Below are 15,051 nucleotides of genomic sequence, written 5' to 3'. Positions count from 1 at the left end.
CTTGATGTTAGCATTCATTTTCGGCCAGGTGTATCGTGCTTCTGTGTTGCGCAGACACCCGGGTGGGACAAGTAGTGGAGGCTCAGCAAGAGGGGTCGTCCAAGCGGGAGAAGGAAAGCCCGTGGGCAACCTTGAGACATGTCACAGGCAACAGATGTTGAGGCACCCGGGAGTGAGACATCGTCGATTTTTAAAGCAGACGTGAGACTGTTCCGAAAGGATGCTAGCTCCTCGTCAGTCGACTCCGCTTCGCCCAAGGCGTTCAAGGAAAGGGTGGTGGTGGCAGGTTCAGAAACGGAATGGATCCGGCTGAGGGCATCTGCCACAGGGTTTTCCGCACCGCTCACATGCTGGATGGCATTTGTGAGCTCTGACATGAAGGACAGTTGTCGAATTTCGCCAGGGGAATAACCCGATCCCGATGACGACAAGGCGTACGTCAGCGGCTTATCGTCAGTATACACTGTGAACGTACGTCCCTCGAGAAAATGTCGCAAGTGTTTAATGGCAAGGAAAGTGGCGAGGAGCTCACGACGAAAAGTACGGTAGCGAGTCTCCGCTAGCTTGAGCTTGCGCGAAATGCGAGCGGGTGGATATACTCTGTTGAAGCACTGCGCCAGCAGCGGTACACGAAGCATGCACCATGACGCTGGTGGGGGCGTCTTGCCGGGGGGTGAATGAGAAGAGTGGCCGCAGCAATGTCTTCACGGATCTTCGTGAAAGCAGCAGTAGCTTTGGGGAACCAGTCCGATGTTTCTGAACGAAGAGGTCGGGCAGAGAGTAGGGCTTCGGTTAGGCACAAAGTGTCAGCGCAGGATGGAACAAAACGCCCATAAAAGTGAACCATCCCAACGAACTGGCGGACCTTGGTGGCTGATGTCGGCTTAAGAAAATCGCGTATTGCGGCGATTTTGGATGGCAACGGGAGTATGCCTTGGCTGGTGACACGAAAAGCGAGAAAATCAAGTTCCGAGAGGCCGAATTCACTCTTAGCAGCGTTGATTACAATGCCGTGGTCTTAAAGGCGGGTGAAAAGCGTGCGAAGAGGTTCAGTGTGTTCTTCTGCGGAACGGCTCGCTACGATGTGGTCATCAATATAAGCATAGCCGAATGGAAGTCTTCGGATGACGGAGTCAAAGAACCGCTGGAATGTTGGCGCGGCATTGCGCAAACCGAAAGGCATGCGCAAGAACTCAAGGAGTCTAAACGGCGTAGTTATGGCGGTCATAGCAATCTCGTCCTCGGCCATTGGGATTTGATGGTACGCCCTGACGAAATCGATCTTGCAGCAGAGGGACGTTCCTTCGGTGCTCGCGGCAAAATTCATGATGTTGGGAACATGGTACCTATCCGGTACAGCATCTCTGTTCAGCGCGTGGTAATCCCCGCATGGTCTCCAGTCGCCTGATTTCCTCGGAACCATATGTGGAGGGGAAGCCCAGTGGCTGGAGAAAGGTCGAATGATCGCAATCTCTAACATATGCTCGAATTTCGCGTTGGCGATGTTGTACTTTTCAGTCGCAAGACTGCAGGAGGACCCCGGGACAGGAGGACCCCGGGTCGTAACATGATAGACCACTTCGTGCTGAACAGGTTAGGTCCAATCAGGCGGTTGAACGAGTTTTGTGAAATCTTGCAGAATGGAGGCGTACCCGAACTCACGATCTGTGTAAGACAGTGTTCGGGATGATGACGTGTGAATCCGCAAGTCGTGGACGGAAAGATTGTTTGTGGCGTCGATCAGACGTTTGCGGCAGACATCAACGAGAAGGCGAAAATGCAGGAAATTGGCGCCAAAGATAGCCTGGGTGACGTCAGCGATATGGAATAGGCATCGGAAGTCCCGGTGCGGGCCAAGTTCAATGTCAATGATTTCTGACGGTAGACTGAGATAGTTGAATTGTTGGCGGCCTTCAGCTTGAATCATGGGGTTGGTGGGAGCGGGATCTCTGCGTAATTTTGAATTTCAAACACGTCTAGTGTCATTTATTTGTTTCTTTAATGGCTCTTTTTCCCTCATTATATATATATATATATATATGTCTTCTGGTGCTGTCACATCGTTCCATGAGTATCTGTTTCTCTGCGTGCAGCCATAGAAGCCATCTTAATCTGTAATTTTGAATTTCAAACACGTCTAGTGTCACTTACTTGTTTCTTTAATGGCTTTTTTCCCGCATTATATATATACAGGGTGTTTCACAAAACGTACCATTCGGACTTTATAAAAAAAAACGGGGCAACGGAAAACTACGGGGTAAACGGCGTCTGTGTGGCAACTAAATTTGCCACCTTGCAAATATATTTTCACTTGATTTTAATTATAAGAAATTGAAATTGAAATTCGACATCTCTACCGGTTCGCTGGATTTCTACCCATCTATGAAATTGAATAAGAATTTTAATTATGATAAATTAATTGAAGTTCAAAATTTCCCAAGTGAATCTGACGTGTTTTTTTTTGTCTTTTTTTTAGAGAACTAGGGAGCGCGTAGTCAACTTAGTCAGATCCACCAAGAAATCCGCGCGCTACTGCGAATGGAACTGCCGAAATATGGTCCAAAATTGAGGCTTCAAAGTTTCGGGGATTCAGCAGCGCACCAGATCAGACGCAAGGATACGCGGAGAGGAGGACATGCTACTGCTCCCATGAAGCTAGAACAATTTATCGTATGACCGGCGTGCAGCACAGCACAAGACACGCCGATACAGGGCTGGTGACATTCCCCCATACGTTGATAAGCGTAGAAAAAAAAAAAAAATTCCACCTCTGTGTTCCCGCTTTTTTTTGCTTTTTTCGACCTTCTCTCTTTCATGGGGGCAGGAGCATGTCCTCCTCTCCGCGCATCTCTGTGACTGATTTGGTGCGCTGTTAAATACCCGAAACTTTGAAGTCTCAATTTCGGGACATTTGCAATTGCATTTGCACTTGCATTCGAGATCCATTTGCAATATCGAACCGATTTCTTGGTGGATCTGACTAAGTTCGCTACGAGCTCTCCAATTCTGTAAAAACAAAAAACAAAAAAACGCGAGGTTGGGTTGCGAAATTTTTGAGTTCAATTAAAAAAATTCATGTTTTTAATTACAATCAAATGAAAATATTTTTGCAAGGTGTCAAATTTAGTTGCCACGCAAATGCCGTTTACCCCATATTTTTTCGTCACCCCGTTTTTTTATAAAGCACGAATAACACGTTTTGTGAAACACCCTGTATATCCTAATCATACTTAGATGACGTTACGTAAAGACCACATTGCACACACACTGAAAGCTGATCACTTCGAATGTGTTCACTGTATTTTACTGTATTGCTTAAGTAACCGTAGTTATGTGCGCGTTTCATGGAGAACGTAGTTTCAGCACAAAGCTGACACGGCTGCAGCTGTCAACGGACGACACACGGAAAAATCGGATTCAATGCATCATAATCATATTGCGAGGAGGAAATGAACTCATCTTTGCCGTCACCTTGATCATCCTCATATATAGAGGCTTCATTCCTTACCGAACTTTCAGCGTGTTATACCATAGTCTGAACCTAAGAATATTGAACTGTATTGCTAATTATTCGTGTACTTCCGCACCGTACTGGTGGTAGCGTTACCTTTCCCGCTGTTCTTAATGCATCTTCTGGAAGTGTAAGTGGGTATTCCATATATTAATTTGGGTGGTCGCTCTAAATAAATCCATTGCTGGTTTGAGCTGTCGTCTGTATCGTCTTTGTGGTGCCGGAGTTCAGGCAGCGTTCTACATGGATTGCATCCACCAGCTAGACCGCGTGTATGTATTCCTCTTATTTTCATGCACATATTTATTGAGCATATGCACAAAATGTGTTACACCACATCAGTGGACCTTGGCGCATATTTCGTAGCCATTCTTATATCAACGCTTCAAGGTCTTGAATGGACCGTACACGACGTTCGATGATCGTTCGCAATCTCCTAAGAACCACGAGGTATATACTCTTCAAATATAAACTGTACTTACGTCGTCTGAAGATGTACTACTCTGCGGTGTAATATCTTCCAGCAATCCAGCGGCATTAGCCAGCGCAGTTACCTAGAAATGCAGCAGAGCAAATGATGAATGGTGACGAATCCATGTGTTCTCTCCATTTTGTGTCATCGATCAAGACCACGTTTGTATATATATACTTATCATGCATACCTCTTGCTTTAACTGTACCCAGTAGTACCTACAGTTCAGTACAAACAGTAACCAGGGAGACGTAGCGTCACAGGATGACGTGCTTAGGCCACATCTCCTCCGGTTTACCTTAGCGGCAAAATATGTAAAAGTTCTGCCTGAAAAGACCTACACACGTTTTTCAATATCGGCTACTGTAAGGTCAACTTTACTGGGTTGAGCGATTATTTGTTACATATATTTCACAAAAACGCAACGAGTGTATTACTGACGTAATTTTCGCAAGCAGGCTATTCGCCTAGGAGGACATTCGCAGAGCGTAGTAATTGCTGCACGGCTAATTATGCAGCAATTATTCGCACTTTTTTTTAAAGAGATGCCGTGTCTGTCCGGGTCGATCTCGAAGCTAGAGCGCCGTTTCACCCCTCATTCATTACCGACAAGAATGCCGCAAATTCTTCAGACCAACGGAGTTGCTTCAGCAAAAGGGGTTGTTTCAGCGCATTTTGATGCAATGCATGCCAAGAGCAGGCGCCGGACGTTGAGAATACCTTCTGTTAAAATCCCGGAGGACGTCATATGAAAAAGTCTAATCAGGAAACACCCTTTGTGGACCTGCTGTCGCCTGCCAGTAGCGTGCGGCCTATGCACCAGTTGAACGTCAAAAACCTGTGCAGTGTGTCTTCTGAGTTAGCACTACACGTGTTGTCAGGCATAAACTGGGTGACGACGTGCGATGGATGAGTGACGTGACCGACATCACTATCACCCCCCAGGAAATACTCGACGATATCAACAGGTTGAAATGATCTGGCGCATGTGGTGATGTTGGGGAATCAATTTAAAAGATCTTATGAAAACCGCAGAGATAGCTACGCTGTCTCTTTCTCATATATAAAGTCTGCCCCTCACTTCTGCTATAGTTCCTGGAGACTGTAAAGTAGCTTGTATCTCTGCCATGTGTAAACCTGGCGGCCGTCATAACTATTGACACAGATCAATAAGAAGTGTACCCAGCAAATCATGGAACACATTGTCTACTCATCCATTGTAAACTTCCTGGAAAACAGCGCATTACTGTGTCCTTCTCAACATGGCTTTCGGGATGGGCTCAGTTGTGAAACATAGCTTATGCAGTTCACTCATGGCATCCACTTAAATCTACACCGCAACGTTTCTACTGTCGCCGTGTTTGTTGAATTTAGGAAAGCTTTTCACAAGGTCCCCCATACTCGCCTCCTGTGTAAGGTATGCCGTGGGACAAGCATCGGGAGATAAGAAAGTTGTGTACGACATCACCGTGAAGAGCACTCAAGTACTTTCAGTTTTACTTTCGAAGATACCAGGTTCAACAGCAGGCCAGGGGAAATTCAAAGCTGAAAATAGAATGCTACCAGAAGAACTGATTTCAAGACATGATACCCCACCCATGAAAATAAACAGTTACTGGTAGACGTTTCCCGCCCGCAAGACCTTCTTTTACAGCGTAAGGATAACACGGCGACGGGGGCTGTGAAAGTTGGTAATGACAGTCATGCAACTACTGCAGTGCCAAAGGAGTCAAAGCCAAGATGAATATTGCGTGAAGGGTTTCGGGCATTGGAACATCGAGGAACATTTGCGCTCGTGGATGGACAACACGATGGACGCTGTGACCCAACTGATAATGCAAGAGATGTAGCGCCATCGAATAGAGCGAAGGACACATATGTTGTTTTTTACTGTTACAGAAAAGGAGGAAACTCTCAACCGTGGGGAAAAGTGAAAGCAGTAAAATATATTAAATGTGATGTTTGTAACACGGTTTCATCCTACAACGATTGTAGACTAGTTAATGGGCATCGTGATGCTGGTTTTGAAAGGTAGCGATGTTGAAAAGCGATCTCATGTGGAACAGGATCGTAGGCACGTCCAGTTCAAATGGCGCCTGGGTTCAACCAGTTGAAACTACTTGTCAGTAAAGTGGAATCAGATGGAAGCTAATCCAGTTCAACTGGCGCCTGGGAAAAAACAGTTGAAACTACTCGGCAGTCAAGTCCAACCAGGTGGTAGGCACATCCGATTCAACTGCTAACTGGGTGACTCCAGTTGGAAGCCGCTTGGCAATCAAGTAGAACCACTTCACTCTGAACCACAGACAATTTGTTTCCCTTTGGCATGCAAATGGATCCATAGGCTGTCGAAATCAGACAGGTAGGGACCAGGTTCGGATTCACAAAAACCCGTACTACGGAATCCGTCGTAACTCGGCCGTGCGAGGAAGTCAAGACGAAGTCTAGATTCACGCGGCGCTCGCGTTGCAAAATCCTCGCAACAGCTCCTGAGCGGTCTTACGACGAAACATTGCGGCGTACTTGGATGCTGGGGATTTCGACACGGAAAACAAAAACTCCGTAATACGCGCCCCGATAACGTCAATGGAGCACCTTTCTGCTGGATAACCTACAACACATTTCTGGCAAAATTTCAACGCAAAATTCAGTCCAAACGGATTTTCGAAGCACGCCCCCGCAAGACACCACAAATATTCTGTACTGTATCACCCCAAACTGTCTGTCAGGAAGGCCAACACAGTCAGAAGGACGGCAGGCACGTTTCAAACCGTGACCAATCAATCATTCTGCTTACGCTCCTTCTCCATTTCTCATGTTTCCGACTTGTTTATTTTTTGCTGCCCAGGTATAAAGGGAAATGTTGGGCGCCTCCTTAATCATATATTCGTCCTATAAAGCTACACGACTGGGCTACTCCATTCCTGCTTCATGCGTCCGCGTGGCATAGCACGAGCATACTACATTCACGAACTGTCACGCAAAATAGTTGCTCTCGGAATTGCGAATTTCGTGAAAAAAATTGGTTGACAAGAGAGCGCGCGGAGGCTACGATTCCGCGCAGCGGCTCCACGCGTCTAGTGACGTCTGGTTGGCAGAGCACTCTTCATTGGTCACTAAGAACCATCTGCTAGCAAGAGCGACTGTAAAAAGTAAGAAAAAAAGAGAGAGAGAGAAGTCGTTCGCTCCAGTATTGGCGAGACCCATGAGCTGCAGACTGGCGACAGAGGAGAGCAGGTTTAGTGACCTGCAGGATTGAAAGCTCTCTTGCGCTCCAGGAGTAGGCGCTGCACTCGTAGTCTTTGTGCAAATATGTGGAGAGTTTTCCAAACTTGTGGAGAGAGTTTTAAATAATTGGCTGGCTGCTTTTTTTGATGCCAAATTGATCTGACTCCAACACAGTATCGCATTTTGGGGGGCAGGTACAGAATCTGTCCTCTTATTTGTCAAAGAGCAAATGCAAAAAAAAAAAAAAGTTCAAAATTGCTTGGTTCCTATAGGGTTATTTTTAGATTTAGCACAAGCTCTTTACCGGCTCTTTACGCCATCAGATATTCCTGGATAAAGTATTCTTCTACGGAGTTAGGGGTATCCCTCATAAGCTGTTTACTAGCTACTTGAGTAGAATTCTGTAGTATGTTGTATTTGTTTGTTTGTTCGTTTCTTACTGCACATGTAGCGAGGAACTTGTTTTGTTCCGAAGTGATGTCAACTTCCCGTGGTGTCTCTCAGGGACACCACACACAGGTTTTGTGTCCTACACTTTTTAGTAACTGTTTCTGGTTTTTCTTAGTGACATTATAGGTTCTGCCAGTGGCACCTACTGCATACGCGGATGACACATATTTTACAGCGGTAGCTGTAAAGGGTAGTTGTGGAGAAATCGCTGTGTTTGTATCATAATACCCTCCGTTTCCTCTCTTTTCTTCGTCTCTGTCTTCTTCTGTCTGTTGACTGTCAGCGTTGGTAATGCAAAAGAAGTTAAAATAAACCGATGCCAATGAAAGCAGTTTTGACACATGCAGACACGAGTACGTTGTCTCGGAGAGTGTCCCAATTTTTTAGCTTTTCCTGTACCACATTTGTCCTGATTTTTGTAATATTTTTGTCCCGCTAATCCTAGCATGCACATCACCGCTCACTCCAGGGATCACAAACCACGAGCAATTCTGAAAGCATTGGCGCCAGCGAAGTGGCACATATAATCATGGTGAATCAGCTGTAGATAAGGGCTGGAGCTCATTGTAGACTCACGGGATTCGTCACTGAAGCTCATGTCCTTGTGCCGCTCGCCTGCTACACGGTTATCACATGCCAGTTTGCCTAAGGTGAGTGATCAGGAAGGCAAAATGGGGAGCTTTGCGAACGAGCGGCATGGCCGAGTGGGTAAAAGCATACGCTCGTTGGTGCGAGCCAGCACAGTGCTGAAGACTTGGAGGTGATGGGTTTGAATCCTATCGCGGATGTACTGTGTGAGCTTTTAACGGGTTTTCTGGTAGGCTTTCCATACGAATGTCGGCCTAGCTTCTCGTGAAGTCGGCCCAGGACGTTTATTAACCTCCTGTCCCAAATCCTTTCTCTTTGTAGATCGCAAGCGTCGTCCCCCGTCTGAAAGCGTAGTGTTGCTACAAACAGTGGATGGCGGTGTTACTCTACAGTCACACGGCAGCACTCCGGCAGCTTCCGGCTCTCCGGGATATTCCCGGAGGGCTGGGAATGCCTTCCCGTTTGTCTTCTGACTTCATTGTTGGGCATGCCGGCATCACGTTAGAAGTATGTTAGTTCGTAGCCAAATAGTTTTCCCGCGCATACGGTTGTACTGAACATCGGAAGACCTTAGGGAATCCAGCGTGAGATGTGGCACACACAACAAGTCGAAGTTAAATTAATATTTCCATACTGTGGTCACTACGAGTTTCAGTTGCGCACTCCTAGATGGCGCGTTTCTTGACTGTTGTTGAACACATGCCTGGTCATGAGCATTCTATCCGTCGCAAAGAAAACGGCCCATGAATCCGAATATTTAGGTCGGATGGTGGCTGGTGAGAAGGTAATCCCTTTTCCCCAGGGCAATGACGTTGATAGGAATACGGTGTCCGCAGTACTTTCCCCCAGAACGTTTTGAGTAAGGTTTCTCCAAGGCCGCAGCCCGGACCTGTGTTAACAGTAGAGCGTAAGCAACGTGCAATGGAGCCGTGCACGTTAATTGGGTAGCGTCTTCATGTGGGGTTGGTAACACCCCCGCAAGCATAGCCGCACGCGCCGTTGGGTTTGCTTAGGGAATTCAGGCGGTTCATCTTGTACAACGTAGTGTAGTATGTGTTTCTGGGGTTCAGTCTCGAAAGACACGAAGCGCCACTGAAGGACCAATGAAACGCGACACAAGTTGGACAGAAGTGGCCGTGTGACATGCACACTGGTGCCAGTGCAACTTTTACCGTACAAAAACGAGCAGCTGAATTCGCTCTAACCTCATGGCCTATCACAATAGGCATCCTGAATGAGGTCATAGTCACGTTCATTCTGCAGGTTGCACTAATACGTGGCGTCATGAGCAGGGATTTCCCTACACCCTCCCTGCATTTTTGCAACACCCCCCTTAAATTTCTCAGGTGACCCCACCGAGCTCAGCCACCAACACGTTCTGGTAGTGAGTCCGGCGCAGCGAGTTACATCCTGTACTGCCAATCTTGGGCTGTAGGACCACAGTCATGCATATGATCGTACCATCCATTGGTCCAAAATCATTTGAAAGTGACTGTACAATGCATAAATTGCGCTCATATACGAGCGAAAATGCGTGCGGACACGCAAACTCAATGTGAATCATCAAGAAGCATTTGCGGCCAACTCAGTCAAGTGAGGTATTCTACTTTTTTCTTCTAAGGTTTTCACCGTTGGTTGCTAGGTATTCGTTGAGCTTCGTGAGATAAGCTGCTAGTATTTTTTCTTTGTCGGTCGTGTGACTATGCATCTTAATGTTGAAATGCCGTTCATAAGGAATCTGCATTCTAATGTACTGAGTTCTAACGTAATAATATGTGCAAATAAAACGGGAAAGCTGTGCAGATATGTCACCATTGTGCCACGATTCTTTCGGTGTCTAAGAAAAATTCCGTAAGTGGAACCTTCACAAAGCATACCCCCCCCCCCTCCTATAAAAGCTCGGCACCCCCTCAGTAGTGAATTTCTGGGGAAATCACTGGTTATGAGTTGCACCGGCTGTCCTTGCCAGTGCCACCACCGCTTTCGATTGTACCTCTGAGCATATCTCTTTTACTGTTCTGGCTCGGTAGCACAGGAAGACCGTATTATTCACGATGACTTCCAAGTAAATTTCGAGTATAGTCGGTTGGCTGCCGGCCCTCAGCTTGCCTGGTCGAGCAAAACCTTGCTTCCAATTTGCTGTCGTTCCCCCTATCATTTGATCCCGTTGTGTTCACTGAGAGGTCGATCGCCGTGGCTAGGGACTTAGAAAGGCCCGCCGTGCCTCAAACCTGCGAACTAGCCATCTGTCTGGCAAGTACATTCTGCTCTGCTCTGCTACTCCTGCTGAGCAGTGTACAGGAAACTGTTCCAATATGCAAGTGAATGGTTGTGTCTCTGGCGGCGTATTTCATTTTATATTCAAATTCCGAATCCAATCTGTGTTCCGTCTTAACGGAATACATAAAAGTAGTTTCAGAGAGGCACACGTAAGGTCAAGAACATGACAAATAAAGGCGTAAAACAAAGCGTGTGTTGTGTCTGGAGTCTATTTGACCAAATGTGTTACAAAATTTAACTGAAAAAGAAATTACTTGTCTGAGACTTGTGGGGTTCACAAAATTTGTCTCCCGAAACATTTTCTTTTGGTACCCACGTTTATTCTTAGTTGCGAACAAACGTTTTTTATTGCAAAGCAAATGTAACGCTTTTAGTCATGTTGGATCGATCCCATTGCATCAAGGAACACTTGCTTTACTGCAATAGTAATTTCTGAAAAAAATATAAAGAGTGATATTAAACGGTAGGAGCAACTTATTTATTTACACATGGTAACAAGACTTTCGTGCACGAGACTGCACTACTTCAGGTTACAAAAATATAAAAATGGTACAGGGTCATATATACGGTTGACGGGGGATTTTTAGCATGAGAGGGTAACAGGGTTATGGAAATCATGCAAATACAGGTAAAAATGAGAAGAACACAAATACAAACGCAGGGGTATCATCATATTTGTGTTCTTCTTATTTTTACCTGTGTTTGCATCCTTTCCATCACCCTGTTACCCACTCATGAGAAAACTCCCCCGTCAACTGTATATGTGTCCCTGTACCATTTTTATATTTTTGTAACCTGAAGAAGTGCAGTCTCGTGCACGAAAGTCTCGTTACCATGTGTCAATAAATACGTTGCTCCTACCGTTTAATATCACTCACTGCCTTCGTATCTTCCTGCAAAATATACTGAAATTCATTGTTCGGAAGAGGCGCAAACCCTCGGACGAGCTCAATTTCGTGTGAAATTAATGCAAGAAGAACAAGAAACGGCGCCTCGTGTTAAATCCTCTTCACTGCTGTTTCACATTGCTCTGAAGTTTCTCGTTGCTTGACGTCGCGGTCGTCTTTAGTAAAGGAAGGGGTAAGGAAACTGAATGGACGAGTCATAGTTTTCTTCCGTTGCTTGTTGCATTACTTGACGGAGTACTTAGCACACTCAACAATGTCATTTAGCATTCCGTGTCTCACTAAGGATCGTCATTGAGCTTTGCAGTGCCAGCCTGTTCGGCGTTTGGAGGACTGCCTGGTGCATTGGATCATCGGATGGGTTGTGTGTCCGTGCAACGTTTGCTCCATATGTGTGTGTTGGGATTAGTGAACCGTGTATGCTTTCCATTCGGCAAGCGATGATGTACTGGATGCGGTTTAAAGGTATGTGCAAGCCAATAAAATTTGGTGTTTCATGTTCGATGTGCGTGGAGCATTTTCTGCCTTGCTTTTTCTTTTTTTTGCGAAGTGTGGAGGTAATTTTTCTGTTAGGCAACTCGAAAGGCGCAATGTGTTTCGCGTATTAGTGGGTACAAGTAAAAGTAACCCTTCGATACATCAGGTACAGTGTGGCTCCTGGCGTCAGCAGGGATGTCGTACCAGTTGCTTCAGGGGGCGCATGGCACCTGCAGCTTTCGCAGGCACCACGTGCCCCTTGAAGTCATCTGGTACATTTTTTTTTTAAATGTGCCAGTTGATCAGGCGGCACCTATCCGTCACTGGGTTTAGAGTGTACCGAAAGAATTCTATGGTAATAAACTACGGCTGGCAAAATCACAAACAAACAAACCCTTTGATACTGTCTCTTCACTCTCGCCAATGTGCTCTTGTTGCGTTCACGTAATGCTATGATCTTCTGTGCGGTGTTTTCTGACTCCTCCACCTCTGAGTCATCCGATTGAAATGAGGTACAATCAATAGAAATACGTATCATGTCGACAATGACCAATTGCCTGAGAGAATGCGAGTCAGTCAAATAAAGAATGAATGTCACCCCCAAATACTGAACGACAAGGTCCACCCTAAATAGAGAACTTCACAACATAACATGCAGTTATTGAATAACAATATGTCAACCACGTCAACCGTTTCAATGTCAACCGCCACACAGAGCAATCGGGTTACGACTTCTGAATTCAGTAGATAACAGGGCATGTGCATCTCTCTGACCATTACCAAAATACGATGTGTTTGGGAAAATTATACGCTCGTTTTCAATAACCAAAGTAGTTGAGAGATTTATACCATCCGCAGAAAGATTTTCCTAGATGCGTTTCGAGGTTACGGTCGTCGAAGTGCACGTGATCGGTAACTTGGCTGTTTACATCTTCTCACCTGTCGATGGGCTTGCAAATCCCTTGCAAATATCGATCTCAAACGCAATAGTGCTACTTCGCACACTCCTGCTGCCTTATATCGAACGCTTTACCACCTTCTGTTGAACTTGTGCTGTGAGTGCCGACGTTCAACGACTGGTCAGGTTGGCATGATTGCCTCTCCCAAACGACGGCCATAGGACACAGGACACGAAACACCACTGAGCAAATCGACACTTTCACTCATTTAGTAGGCGAACAGAGGTGATGTGGCAACCGTAAAATGGAGCCCTTAAGAAACCATACTGGCGTCAATCCCGACATTTCCCCAAGTACCCGTTATCAAAAGCACATGGTTGTCCTGATTATACGTCTTCCTGTCACATGATCACAAAGTTGCCATCAGGCACAGGCAGACTTGTACACGTTACCAAAAAAGTAACTAAATATCGTTACATCGAAAAATGAACGAAATAATGTAGTTGTTACTATAACTACTAAAGTATTTTAGTTTTTTGAAGCATCGATCTTTTATGTGTTCATCCATAACTTACTGTAAAGTTAATTTTGAGGCCAATGCATCTCTAAGGAAATGCCACTGCTATATATGTGTTTATAACTGCACGTGCCACATGCTTATTACTCCACGTCTGATTCTTCCTCTACCAAAGGGCAATTTACTGAAATATAGTACAGGCTATATGCTGGAGTCACCGCGTTAAGCACATATTGGTAGTTCTTCTTTAAAGCAGCATGGAACATGGAAAGAGTATCCAAGCCGTCTAAAAACCGCTTGTATTTCGTGAAATGGCCCATGAAAATCATACACGGGAAATATTTCGGCTCAAAAAAGTTCCACTATGACGCCATTTAATTCTAAAGAACCGCTGCCGCGGCGGGAGGTTTCTGGACTCCAGGCCACTCTTCCAGTCCTGTGACGTCGCACCGGCAATGCGTCTCATTCGTTGCAAAAAATTCATCTGCTCTCGACAGAGCGACGTGCTATACTTGTTTACTCCTATGCATTCAAGGATATCAAATAGGAAAATAAATGTTTTGAAAATGGTATCTGTTTATCGATGGCACGATAGGGTGGTTGCTTTATGGTTCTTTTATCACAACTGCGCGAGTCTGCAAGTAAGAAGTACGTACACACTATTTACGTATGTCGCCATCGGCGTCTGATGTATGGCGGCATATTCAGTGCGGCTCTTGGCGGTTTGATGTGTCTCTCGATTGCTTTCCATTTAATCGAATCGTGACACAAGTCTTCGCTCGCCACACCAAAAGTGTTCGTTTCCGTGCCAGCTGTTACCAATCATGTGAATATGGAAATCTGTTTTTCCCCTGTGGCACGCTTGTATTTCGCTAGGCACGGCTGCTGTCCAGTTTTGAGCGAAATCGAAGTGCATTGGGTCCTACATGCCAGATGATTTACATTTTCAAAATGGCTCGCCCCTCGCGAAAAATTTTGAAAAATTGGCATAGGCTCGATGAGCTTTCCAAATCTACTTTGCGAGCGCGACATGGTGGTTAGAGGAACAGGCCAAAAGTGCGTGTGAGAGGAGCCGTGAAATAATCAAGGTCCATGCCACGACACCTAGCTTGCGTTCACCCACGGAAGGTGACATACAAGTGTTACAATTAAAATATGATAACGTGCTCCCAAAAAAAAAAAAAAAAAAACACCTACGACGTGTCTATTTACTTCATGAACGCGCTGAGGACGTAGCTGCTTTTAGAATACAACAGTAAAAGGAATGGGCAAATGTAAACCGCATCAAAGTGGCATACAAGGTTCGGATACGTGGCAAAGCGACACATTGGAAAGTGGATGCCAATAATAATTCATAAATGCAGCACGCGCAACGAATACTGCGTACAATGAATGAAAAGTTTTCACGGAAACCGAGTGAAATCATTTACCGCTGTCACTGCAAAATACTAGTTTCATTTTCGCAGTCTTGTGAATACAGGGTGTTCAAAATTAAACTTTCACTTACACTTTAAAAAGAGGCGAACAAAAGAAAACTGGTGCTACTTTTTCTGTTCCTTGAGTAAGAAGCAGGTGCTACATAATTATCAGCACCTGTTTCTTACCCAAGCAGCGTAAAGTTATCATCCGGTTTCCTGTCATCGCCGTGTTTCCGTAGCTCTCGTGAAAGCTTAATTTTGAACACCCTGTATATCGACATAAAGTGCCGCTTTTGCTTTGCACAA

At 45.5% G+C, this 15,051-nt stretch overlaps 1 protein-coding gene across 1 annotated transcript in view; it reads right to left on the bottom strand.

The window, feature by feature from the left end:
• LOC135378997 (uncharacterized) overlaps positions 1-15,051 on the bottom strand; it is a 355,209-nt gene that overhangs the window by 108,943 nt on the left and 231,215 nt on the right. Inside the window, exon 11 of the mRNA XM_064612222.1 lies at positions 3,994-4,065. Within this exon, the coding sequence (XP_064468292.1) occupies positions 3,994-4,065 (72 nt within the window). The remainder of the gene's footprint in view (positions 1-3,993; positions 4,066-15,051) is intronic.

This window comes from Ornithodoros turicata, chromosome 1 (genome assembly GCF_037126465.1).
Source record: "Ornithodoros turicata isolate Travis chromosome 1, ASM3712646v1, whole genome shotgun sequence".
Taxonomy (NCBI): domain Eukaryota; kingdom Metazoa; phylum Arthropoda; class Arachnida; order Ixodida; family Argasidae; genus Ornithodoros; species Ornithodoros turicata.
The sequence above is the reverse complement of the archived record's forward strand: the minus strand, read 5'-3'. Positions and strand labels throughout refer to the sequence as shown.